The sequence below is a fragment of the Ctenopharyngodon idella genome, chromosome 14 (assembly GCF_019924925.1).
Source record: "Ctenopharyngodon idella isolate HZGC_01 chromosome 14, HZGC01, whole genome shotgun sequence".
NCBI lineage: Eukaryota > Metazoa > Chordata > Actinopteri > Cypriniformes > Xenocyprididae > Ctenopharyngodon > Ctenopharyngodon idella.
This window is the reverse complement of record NC_067233.1, coordinates 22,266,068-22,279,349: the sequence shown is the minus strand read 5'-3', so window position 1 is coordinate 22,279,349 and position 13,282 is coordinate 22,266,068. Positions and strand designations below refer to the sequence as shown.

At 37.3% G+C, this 13,282-nt stretch overlaps 1 protein-coding gene across 1 annotated transcript in view; it reads left to right on the top strand.

Annotated features, from left to right (window-relative positions):
* pigg (phosphatidylinositol glycan anchor biosynthesis class G) overlaps positions 1-13,282 on the top strand; it is a 117,761-nt gene that overhangs the window by 86,636 nt on the left and 17,843 nt on the right. The window contains exon 10 of the mRNA XM_051859946.1: positions 1,586-1,777. Within this exon, the coding sequence (XP_051715906.1) occupies positions 1,586-1,777 (192 nt within the window). The remainder of the gene's footprint in view (positions 1-1,585; positions 1,778-13,282) is intronic.

Sequence of the window (13,282 nt, the reverse complement as noted above, 5' to 3'; positions counted from 1 at the left end):
AAGACAGCTGCCTGTGTAGGCTGTAGTGAGCATGTGTTGGAACAGAGCCTCGGTCTGTCTGTCTGTGGGTAATGAGCAGCAGTTCTGTGGCTTCATGTCAGTGCACACCTTTAGCACTCACCCTTCCTTCACTTCACTGCACACACACACACCTCTGCTTCACTCCAGGACACACACCTCATCATGTCCACACTGCTGGCACACACACACCCACACACACACACCTTTCAGTCTGGCCTGTGTGGCCCACACCTGATTACCTTAGATGAGAGGAGCACTCCAGCTGCATTCTGAACACACACACACACACACACATGTACACATACACGTACACACATATGCACACTGCGGCTCAGTTTCTCTGCCTCTTGAATTCTGATGGACTGATACATATGACAGTATTTGGACTTTTTGAGATTTCCAGCATTGGCTGTTAATCCTGCCAATCAATAGTTGCCTCCTTTGTGTCAGTTCCAAATAAAATTATTATTCTTTTGACTAAATAATGTTAAATATATCTATATAAGTGCAATTTTGTGTGCCTCTCATTTGCTGTCTTTATGTATATATCAGAATTAAATCTGTCATCGGTCGCTCTGCTCTCTAGATATCAATATAGGGCGCAACATCTCTTTCACTTTCTCCATAACATTATAATACAATAACATATAAACCTTTCACTACAGATCCATCATGAAGCATTGTGAAGCATTTATTTTATTTTATTTTATTTTATTTTATTTTATTTTATTTTATTTTATTTTATTTTATTTTATTTTATTTTATTTTATTTTATTTTATTTTATTTTATTTTATTTTATTTTATTGCTTCAAATCAAAGTTTACAATGTTGTGGATTATTTTGAATCTGGTTGTTTTTTTTGTTAATGCTTTAAAAGTTTTTGTTGAGGATTTAAATCCATATGGATAAAATGTATGGTGAAAATATTTTTGGAACCAAAACCTTTATTTTATTTTATTTTATTTATTTATTTATTTATTTTTATTTTATTTATTTATTTATTTATTTTTTTGTTTTGTTTTGTTTTATTTTATTTTATTTTATTTTATTTTATTATTTATTTTTTATTTTTTATTTTTTTAATGTTATAATTTATTTTATAATTTGATAATGTAGAAACTTGACTGTCTGTTCATGCATTCTATTTGCTTAAATGTGATTTTATTTATTTTTTATCATAAATCATGCAGATCTCTATGCTGCACCCAGACTTGTGCTTTTCCCTGTTCCCAAATTCCCCGTTCTATTACACTTTTTCAAGTAGGGAGAGTGAAATTCTGAATTGCACCATCTTTGGATCAGTGAGATTTCTGTGTGTGTAGAACAGAAATCCAAACAGAAACACCAACAAGGTGTGTTATTGCACAAAAACTCAGCTTAACATGTTGCATCATGCCTATTTATGCTGTTATAAGCTACTGCATGTATTTAGAGTTCAAATCATGCGGTGTTTGTCTCTCTGCTGTTTTATATTCAGCGTTTCTGTGCATATGTAAGGAGAACATGTCTGTCTTGTTGTTTATTCACTGTGTGTGTGTGTGTGTGTGTGTGTGTGTGTTTCAGTGGGGATCATAAGGCGTTCCTCTCCGTGTTGGCGGTGTTGTCTCTGGTTCTGATCTTCCTCCTGGTTCAGCGTCACTGCTCGCTGGTGTCTAAGATCGCCCTGGCGCTCGGCCTGCTCGGAGTTTACAGCTATCGCGCCGCTGTCGGAAACGTCCTGTTCCCATGGCAACACAGCAGCCGTGCCGTCTCCAAGTAAGTTTGATGATATTTAAATATCGTATTGACATTCCTTGAATGTCAGATGGTGAATAAATTAGCTTCCCTCATTATCGTTGTTGTCGAATTGTCTGAAGTTTCTCCGCTAACTTCATGTCCGTGAGCTCAGAAATGCGGGGATGGAGTGTTTCTCAAGAGTTTTTAACGCGAGAGCTCGACTCAAGAGGCCTTGATTCTGACCGTCGAGAGTGGAGGATTGTTTAGTGTCGACTCAGGAATGATTAAACCCCTTATTAACAGAAATTACAGCAAATAGTCCTGGAGTTTCTCTGCCTACAGAACCACATTCAGGACCCAAACCTGCTCTGATCTGATCTCACACACACTGGAAAAACCAGCATGAGTCAGACTGACGCTGTTTACTTTTTTGAAAAAAGTGATATATTTTTCATGATTCTTTTAGAAATAGAAAGATCAAAAGAACAGAGTTTATTTGAAATAGAATCTTTTGTAATATTATTTATAAATGAGTTAAATGTCACTTTGATCAATTTAATGGGTCATTGCTGAATAAAAGCTGACTACATACTTTGATTTAATTTTAGTCATAGTCTTTTGACTAAAATCAGATCAAAATACCCCACATTTATTATAGCTTGTCAAATTTGCCCCTATTTGGGTGTGAGCAAAAATATGCTGTTTTTGTGTGTCCCTTTAAATGCAAATGAGCTACTGCTCCCGGCCCCCTTTCCAGAAGAGGGCGGAGCTTTAACAGCTCACGCTTCGGTCGCTCAACAACAACAAAGCTGGAGAATCTCACGCAGCTAAAATGAGGATTGTCAGTAACGGTGTTCAGCCTTACATTGTTCAAACCGGAGTCGACACTGATGGAGAGACTCAGGAAGAAGTTACAACTTTTAGAATGAAACTGGACGTTTCTGAATGGTTAGTGGATAAATTTATGTAGTTGCTGTGGAGTTGATGAACTCATCCACTAGCATGTGCCGTCATGTTAATCTTTTGTGTGAATCCAGCTTTGAATTGACCCTCGTTTGTGAAGCAGTCCGGCGTAAAATGACGGCATGACAACAACACTCTACTACAACAACCCTTCCTCTTCTCTAAAGCAGCCCAACATGGCCTCACCCCCTTTGTTGTGTGTTTTCGGGGGCGGGGTTTATGTAAATGTTGGGGTTTGTGATGTCACCAACCTGGGAAGAAGCTTGTTGTAGTCCCTACCAGCCGTTTGATTTCTGTAAAATATCAAAAAAAGAAAATATCTCACTTTGCATTGAACTTTTAGTGTTGTAACTTTGCAGATGTTGTTTATGCTCAAACAGCAACATTACACACTAACTGAAGTTAAAAAAGTGAAATCATAATTAAGGACCCCTTTAATGACGGAGAGCAGCAGGCTTATTAGGCTACTGTCACTTTAAGGCTGAATGCACGGATCCAATACACTGATACACATCCGATATTCTCCCAACTGTTTCATTCACTTAAGACATAACAACTGTGTTTACGTGAATACTCACCAAAATGGATATTTTGACATAATTTTCTGTGTATTTTCAAGCTCAGAAAAATGCAAAAGAGAGCTCAGTTCAGTACTCATGTGCTGTCTGAGAGGTGGCTTTCTGTGTGCCTACAGAAAAACGTACTGAATTGAGCTCTCTTTCACATCGTCAAGCTTTTTCAGATCTATCCATGTCTGCTCTTCTCTTTCTCCAAGACGTTTACATTTTTGAATGTTTTATGAGACATGATGCAGCAAGTGTATGCCAACTTATGGGGTAGATCAGCATGTTACAATTCAAATATGCGCATCTATGCAGGACATCAGTTCTGACAGGATCTCTTCCCAAATCGTCCCTCCCTAACATTTTTGTCTTGGTTTGTATTCGTTGACGAAAATGTCAGTAGATTTTTGTCATCGTTTTTGTCATTCAAAACTGGTTTTTATTTAGTTATCGTCTCGTTTTCGCCAGTGAAAAAAAAAAGTTGTCGATGAAAATTATGACAGAAACTATTCGTCAACGAAATTAACTCTATATATATATATATATATATATATATATATATATATATATATATATATATATATATATATAGTGTCATGTGAAAAAGAAAGTACACCCTTTTGAATTCTATTGTTTTTATGTATCAGGACATAACAAAAAAAATCATCTGGTCTTTAGCAGGTCTTAAAATGAAGTAAATACAACCTCAGCTGAACAGCAACACATGACATATTACACTGTGTCGTTATTTATATAACAAAAATAAAGCCAAAATGTAGAACCCATGTGTGACAAACTAAGTACACCCTATGATTCAATTGCTTATAGAGCCACTTTTAGCAGCAATAAGTTGAATGGTTAGAGACTAATGGTTAGAGAGTCGGACTTGTAACCCGAAGGTCACGGGTTCGAGTCTCAGTACTGGCAGGTGTCCTAGATACATTTGTGACAGTAAATTTCTGCCAAGGAAAAACTGTATTACCATAAACTAACAAAGCGTCTTCGTTTATGACCAGTTTTCTCTTTCAGCTCAACTTCTGTGATGCCAGAGATTTAGTAAAGTTAGTTGTGCACTTGCTCTGCATCGGTCAAGCGTTCTCATATGAATCTGTGTACTTGTGTAGAGTGTATCTGGCCTAAGAGAGCCCATTTTATACTAAAGAAGATCTTCACACACACTCATAAAAGTACAAAGAGTTTTCCGAGGCGCACACACACAGTTTCAACTCACTCCTGTGACAAAATATCGCCACTCGCCTCTTCCCCTTGACATTTACTCCCACCTAATTAAATCTTTGACCTCCTGGCCTTGGTGTAGCACCACAGGCTGTGTTCCATTACACGCTCTCCATATGACAGAGAGAGCGCGAGCGTCTGGGTGAGGTAATTGGCATTGCCACCCTGTGCCACTGGAGTCACTCTCACACTCATTAATCACTGCAGGACATTGTTTATGTTGCCCTGGCAACCTTTAGCTCGCCTGTTAAGTAGATGTCCGCTGACTTACGCCCCATCGTTTCAGCTCACGCTCTCTTCCCCTTGTTTTCTGTCTCTGTATCACACGTTTTCAGTGAGTGTTGATTTTAGTGCATTTAAAGGGGTAGCTCAGCTAAAAAGGAAAGTATCTTTTACTCACTCTCCTGCCATTTCAGAGAAGTTTCTGAATAGATATGTAAATCACAGATATGTCTCAAGCTGCTTTTAGAGGCGTAAACAACCTCCAGTCTGTTTTGCATCTCATTTATTTGTGTTAGAAGACCAAAACAGAATTATTGCACCACATGCATGAAACAAGCTACTAAACAACTCAGCGTGTGGTTATTTAGTCCGTTCGAAATGTCTTTCTTCATGTAAACAAGAAGTATTAATAGCTTTTCTTCATAAGCATATTTTTAGCATGTACACAACATAATTATGATGCAGCGTTTTGGAGTATTCTAGGGCAGCGGCACATCTTTCACCGAATCCCAGAATGCAATGCAACAAGGTCAGTGAAAAACCTGTAAAACTCTGAACAAGTTCTAATTTTGAGCTCGTTGTTTGGTTTTGGTTATCTCTTTGTTCCGCTTTTGATTAAGAAATATAAAGCGCGGTCGACTTTCATTGAGAGAAAACCACGAACACACAAAATACAGAGTAAAAAGATGCTTTTTTTAATCAGAGTTGATCCTCAAAGCTGTTTGCGGCGGATGATTGTCGTCAGAGAAAGCTGAGCGGAAAAGAAATAAACAGGAATTTTGGCGGAGACACAGATTTTGGAGTGTTTGAACGGAGAGCGGGAGCGTGTGAGCTCAGTCGTGTCACAATGAGATATCAGGACGCGCATCTGTTGAGGAGAAGTGCACATCTTAAACTGAATAACATGCAGAATATAGAATCTCCATTCAGACGACTTCAACACAGCCTGTGTTTGTCGTCAGAGAGGAAAACATGAATTCTGATCACACTTCTCGAGGGACGGAGAGCAGGTACAAGTCTGGTGAAATCATAGCGCTTACAGCATTAAAGCTTAAGAATATTTCCTCTTTCAGAAAGCAGGAGAAACAAACTGAAGCGTAGTCAGTTCATGCAATAAATAATTAAGAAAAACAAAATGGAAAAATTCCAATACATTTTCTTCAGGCAGGGCAGAAATAGTCACTCCAAACAAAAGAAATAAAAACATGATGAATTTATTTTTTCAAATTAAATTTTTCTGATTTTACACACTATTATTATATATTTAGGGGCCAAGCACCGAAGGTGTGTAGGCACCTATTGTAATCGTTAACTCAATCCCTCTAGCTGCACTCTGATTCCTTGGGTCAAGACGAATCGATTGCACCCTATGACGTCATTTTCCATCATGAAAATTTATCCGCCATTTTGAATTTTCTAAAAAACCTACTTTTTCAAACTCCTCCTAGGCCGTTACTCCAATTTTCACGAAAATTGAACCAGATCATCTTCAGTCCATGCCGACAAAAATGTATGGAATTCAAGTTGATTCCTCAAACCGTTTTCGATAAACACGTGAACGAATTTTACATAGCACTTGCGAAAACAGACATAATGCTGTATCTCTGCAACGCTTTATCATATTCAGACCAAACTTGGTACATGTCATCACAAGCATGGCCTGAGGCATCATGCAGCGTTTCGGCGCAGTGCCACCTACTGGTTCGGAGATATGAAAAATGGCTATTTTTGCTTATAACTTCTGATGGGTTTGTCTAAAAATCATAAATTTAGTCTTGTTGGATTTGGGGCATCATGCCGAGTCGAATGATATCGAATTTTCCCATATCAGCCATTTTGGCCGTCGGCCATTTTGAATTTTGTGCTGTATAAAATGCTGTATTTTATGAATGCATTAGTGTATCGTTACGAAACTCGGTATGGGTCTTTGGCACCATGCCCTGACAGTACACAAAAAGTTGCGCCACCTTGGCGCCACCTTGTGGTCAAAAGTTATAACAAAATTTACAAAAATGCTAATAACTTTTGACTATATCAACCTATTGTAATGAAACTCAGTAGAATCCTTGGGTCATGCTGAGAACATAGATACCAAATTTGCCATAGTCGGCTAAACTTCCTGTCTGCCATATTGTTTTTATTTAAAAACATACTTTTTCGAACTAAGTCTGATGCTCCCAGCTGTGCTGGGATGACTTGTGCTTTATTTGTGCTTGGCCCCGATAATTGCTGCTTGCAGCTATATTTTAAAATTGTATTTTGTCTGTATATTACACTACTATTTAGAAGATTGGGGTCACAAGTCTCACGGGGGCTGCATTTATTTGAGCAAAAGTGCAGTACAAACAGTGAAATATTATTACAATTTAAAGTAACTTGTTTTCCAAAGCTGAATTTTCAGCATCATTACTCCAGTCTTCAGTGTCACATGTTCCTTCAGAAATCATTCTAATATGCTGATTTGCTGCTCAAGAAACATTTCTAATTATTATAGATGTTGAAAACAGTTTCTGCTTCATATTTGTGTGGAAACCTTGATACATCTTGTTTTTCAGGATTTTTTGCTGAATAGAAAGTTCAAAAGAACAGCATTAATTTGAAATAGACAGACATTACTTTACTGCCAAAAATTTACTGCCAGAAATTAACATGAAATCACAATTTGGCTTAGTGCAATTATGAAATGGCAAAGGCTGCGATTATTTTTATGCGCAGCTTGTCAGTGAAGCACGGCTCTGTGATCAGTAGAAATGCTGCTCCATCTGAAAACACTGCGAGTTTGAGTCGCTTATAACGTGCATTTGAAAAAGCAACATGCGTCAAACATCTTTCCAAACATAAGAAGCATTTATGAACCTCTTGTTCAGTAAAAGAAAACATTTAATAACACGTTTTTACTCCAAACTCACTTCATGTCAGTCGAGTGTTTGAAATAGCATCCTTCTGTGAGATGATGTGGCTTCTTACACAGAATAAGGCACACAACTAATTATTTCATAGTATTCTATACAGTGATAAAGGCTATGTCAATTAATATTGAAGTATAAATATACTTTATTATCATGAAAATGCTCAAAGAACTCAGATAAACCATATATTGTCGTAGTCGTGTGTTTATTAATCATGTTTTATCAATCAAAGTGTTTCAGTCTTTTGTTTATTCAGCTACAGCCATAGTATGATGCCCATAGGGAATTCCTGAAACGACATTACTTCTGCGGGGCATATTTGGAGTTTCTGCGCAATAGCGCCCTCTAGCTTTCAGATGGAGCAGCATTTACTACTGATCACAGAGCCGTGATTCACCGACAAGCTCCAAGCCCTGGAGTCATATGGATTACTTTAATGATGGATGGATGGATGCTCTTTTTGGGCTTCAAAATCTCGGACACTATTCACTCCCATTATAAAGCTTGGAAGAGCCAGGATATTTTTTAATATATCTCTGATTGTGTTCGTCTGAAAGAAGATATACTACAAGGATGGCTTGAGGGTGAGTAAATCATGGGATAATTTTCATTTTTGGGTGAACTATCCCTTTAAGGTCACATTCACACAGTCAAATAAAGTGTGTCAGTGTGTAGGGTGTTCACATATGCGAAGGTAATGCCCTGCACCCTTACAAGTACTCACCTCAAGTGCTCTGCCCTCCAGAGTGAGCAGGGCACAGTCCTCGACGCTCACTTTCAAGTGGAATTTGCCCTTTTTCAGAGCTTTTTAGATCTGAAGAGAGTAATTAAAAGCACTCGGGCACACCTGCGTCCATAAAAAACCTGCGTATTTTTATCCTGATTAATCTAAGGGTGTGTGTTTTGATCTGACGCCTCGTTTGAGAGTGTTTATGCATGCGGATCCCGCATAGAGATGGAAATGAATTCTGCTCGGATCACAAAATAGACACATTAATGTGTGCACACACTCGCATATTTCTCTTCTGAAGCGCTTTGAGATACGACCTGTATAAAAAATGAATCAAACAGCAAGTGTGGCGTGTAACTAGTCTCGCACGATTTGTGCTGTGTTCACATGAGATCTCAAGTCATGTGGCTTGTTGAGGAGAGGTGTGCTAGTGTTTTTTTCAGCAATCAGATGTTCAATTTTTGCCTGGCGGACAGTAAGATAATCCCATAGCAATGGTCTCGAGTCATATTAGTTTAACCAGAATATCATAGAGACTTGGGGATGGGCTATTTTAGCCACCTAGCAACAACCCTGAACATCATAGCAACACCCTGTCAACCACCCAGGACACCCTAGCAATCATGGCACGACTTTTGCATGGGTTTATGTTGATCTTAATAACCTGTATTTGCATTTATAAATAAATAAATACATTTAATTATTTTCTAATTAATTGATTTTTATTAATTAATTAATTTTATTTATTTTTATTATTTGTTCATTTTTTTATTAATTATTTATTTATATCTATTTGTTGTTATTATTTATTATTTAAATTATTCATTTATTTTTTTGTTAATTTTTAATTTCATTAACTTTCATCACTTTCTTTCATTTCTTTTTATTAATTTTGTTAGTTTGCTCATTGGACCTTTTTCTTGTTTGTTTGTTCATTCATCACTTGTTCTTGCAGTTGTTCAGTCATTTATTTATTTATAAATTATCTATTTATTTTATTTATTTATATATTTTTATTTAATTTTTTATTTTTATTTATATATTATTTCTTTGTTATTTTATTTTTTATTAACTTTCATCACTTTCTTTAATTTTTTTCTTTTATTAATTAATTAATTATTAATTTTCTTTTATTTATTAATTTATTTTCTTTTCTTTTATTAGTTCATTTGACCTTTCTTTCTTGTTTGTTTGTTCTTGCAGTTGTTCATTAATTTATTTATTTTTATTATTTTTAACATTTATTTATTTTATTTTTAATTATTTATATTATTTTATTCATTTATTTCTTTCTTTTTAATTATTTAATTATTTATTTTATTAATCATTTATTTACTTTTATTTTTACATTTATTCATTTCTTTCTTTCTTGTTTGTTTGTTCTTGCAGTTGTGCATTTATTTATTTATTTATTTATTTATTTATTATAATTCATTTATTTATTTTTATTATTAGTTTATTTATTTGTAATTATTTTTATTATTTATTTATTATTTATTATTTTATTAATTATTTATTTTTATTAAATTAATTAAATTTTATTTACTTTTTATTTTTACATTTATTTATTTCTTTCATTGATTTTGTGTTTGTTCATTTGACCTTTCTTTCTTTCTTGTTAGTTTGTTCATTCATTCATTCACTGGTTCATTCTCGCAGTTGTTCAGTCATTTATTTATTTTTTATTTATCAGAATTCAGCTACTAAAGCAGTGATGGCAGGTCTTTATCATGGGTTTATGTTGCTCACAGTAACCTGCGTGACACAAGGTCAAAGTGCTCTGCTCTAGGGTCAAAGGTCATATTGTTCTCTCATTGTTCCTCTCATCCTCCAGAAGCAGACAGACAGCTGTGGGCACAACAGATCAGTAACACTGGCTCTGAATAAAGCAGAAAGATGGGGTGAATGAATAAATAAACAGACTTCAGCATGTTTATTGAGTTGATGTGGGTGGGCGTGTGGGGTCTGTTGTCTGGAGAATACCATCATGCACAACGTTTGCCTTTGTTAGAGCGGACATTTTTAAATCTGACGCAATATCTGGCAACCCAAACCACCTCTCTCTCACACACATCACACACACACACTGATATTGTTATTATTTTTGTGTATTTGACACGCCTTCGGTGTCAGAGTGAAATGCGAGCAGAGCGACGGCCCGTCGGAGCGAGTGAATCGCTGGCAGAACTCACAGATATATATAACCAGATGAATGAACACAGACCCTTCACTACCATCTGATGAGTGCTGCGCATAAACATGACAAACTCGCAGTCTGATTGGCTGGATTGGCACAGCTTCCTGGAGTAAGGATGCAAAGTGTGTGAGAGAGTGTGTGAGAGAGTGTGTGAGAGAGTGTGTGAGAGAGTGTGTGAGAGAGTGTGTGTGAGAGAGTGTGTGTGTGTTGGGTGAGTGAGTGTGTGTGTGTGTGTGAGAGAGTGTGTGTGTGTGTTTGGGTGAGTGCGTGAGTGAGTGAGTGTGTGAGAGAGAGTGTGTGTGTGTGTGTGTGTGTGTGTGTGTGAGAGAGTGTGTGTGTGTTTGGGTGATTGAGTGCGTGAGTGAGTGTGTGTGTGTGTGTGTGTGTGTGTGTGTGTGTGTGTGTGTGTGTGTGTGTGTGTGTGAGAGAGTGTTTGGGTGAGTGAGTGAGTGCGTGAGTGAGTGTGAGTGTGTGTGTGTTTGGGTGAGTGAGTGCGTGAGTGAGTGTGTGTGTGTGTGTGACAGAGAGAGAGAGAGAGAGAGTGTGAATTCAGCACATTGCAGAATGAGCCTCATTTGCATGAATTTGCCTAAAGAATGACCTCATTTAAATATGTATGTTGCAGCACTGTAATAGTTCATATGCAGCTGGTTTAGTTGGACTGTGTGAATAAGTTTCAGTTTTTGTTCTGTCCCGTCACGGCTGTGATTGTGCAGTCAGTGTTTCACATCCAGTTCGTCCAGGATTGTCTTCAACACACTGACAGAATGAACATGAATTCAGTAGTAAAACACGGTCCTAGTGCAGTTTGTTTTTTATAGAGGAACTTCTGCTGACACCAGCGATCTGAACTGCTCTGATTTTACTGATTCTGGGTCTGTGGCACAATAGAGCTTCATATCAGATGTTTATATATAGCGTTTCTATAAATGTGGCCTGAGTAACTGTGCTGTGTGTTAATCCACAGCGGCTCAGTGGAGCTGATCCTGAGTCAGTCCTGCTGTGGCTGCAGGGCGGAGCCAACCTGACCCTGAGGGGGCGGGGCCTGTGAGCAACACCTTCTGATTGGTGCTCAAACCTCCAGATCTTTCTTTCTTTCCTGGCTTCCTTCCTTCTTCCCTTCCTCCTTTCCTTCTTTCTTTCTTTCTTTCTTTCATTCCTTCCTTCCTTCCTTTCATCCTTCCTTCCTTCCTTCATTCCTTTTATCCTTCCTTTCTTCCTTCCTCTTTTCCTTCCTTCCTTCCTTCCTTCCTTCCTTATTTCCTTCCTTCCATCCTTCCTTCCTTCTATCCTTCATCCCTTCCTCCCTTCCTCCTCTCCTACTTTCTTTCCTTCCTTCCTTTCATCTTTCCTCCTTTCCTTTTTTCCTTCCTTCATTCCTTTCATCCTTCCTTTCTTCCTTCTTTCTTTCTTTCTTTCTTTCTTTCTTTCTTTCTTTCTTTCTTTTTCTTTCTTTCTTTCTTTCCTTCCTTCCTCCTTTCCTTCCTTCCTTTCATCCTTCCTTCATCCCTTCCTCCTTTTCTTCTTTCTCTCCTTCCTTCCTTCCTTCCTTCCTTCCTTCCTTCCTTCCTTCCTTCCTTCCTTCCTTTTCTTCCTTTCATCTTTCCTTCCTTCCTTTTTCCTTCCTCCTCTCCTTCTTTCTTTCCTTCATCCCTTCCTCCCTTTCTTCCTTCCTTCCTTCATCCTCTCCTTCTTTCCTTCCTTCATCCCTTCCTCCTTTTCTTCCTTCTTTTCATCCTTCCTCCTTTCTTCTTTCTTTCTTTCTTTCTTTCATGTTAATTTGTTCATTAATTCATTTGTTTGATCTTTATTTCAGTTTTGTTTATCCTTTTGTTAATTTAATTAGTTTGTTCATGATTTTCTTTTTGTTTGTTTGTTCGTTCATTCATTCATTGTTGTAACGACACGAGTGTGACATGAATCCCTCCTTTTTAACCTTTATAAATATGACAGAGTTCACAAAGTTTATTGAGCTTGTTGCAGGCAGCACTACTGTAATGAAACACAACACTCGTCTGGACCTCATTTGTTTGTGCAGGTTAAAGAATGATTTCCTCGGCCGTCGGTTTGACGTTTTTCCTGCTGCGTCATCCTCTCGGCATACGCGTTCCTGCCTGGGAACGACGTGCCGTTGCCAAGTTCTGGTTGTCATGGTAACGCGTGTTGGATTAAAGTGTTTTGTGCAGATGTAGTTTTCTCTCTGATGGAGCTTATTTACAGTGAAGAGGAACAGAGACACAGTGGCAATAAAAATGATGAGATTTTCCTCCTTCTCCAGGGAAATTGCTGAAATCCCCCGCCTGTTTTGCTCTAATCACATTTAATGTGACTGATCCAGTGTGCTGGATCAGTCAAGCTACTCGTGATTTAACATCGTTAAACTACATACAGTCCTGCTACCCTTTTACAAAACTACACTAGCAACTTACAAAGTACATCGAAGATGTTTAAGAGCACAATATGCTGCATGTTAAACCAGATCAGATCATCATAACTGGATTATGTAATACAATTTAATCCTAGCAGTACATTTGGTTCAAGAACAGTGGTTTTGAATGAATGAATCTTGATTAGAGTGTCAGCATTAAACCTGAACAGATAGATGTACACTTAAATACAACAAAGAAACTAGAATATAGTTGGAAACAGCAGCGTTTAAATAACTGTTTTAATATTAATAGTTTTGTGCAGAGAGGAATCATTGGATTGTTTCAGTTTGAATTG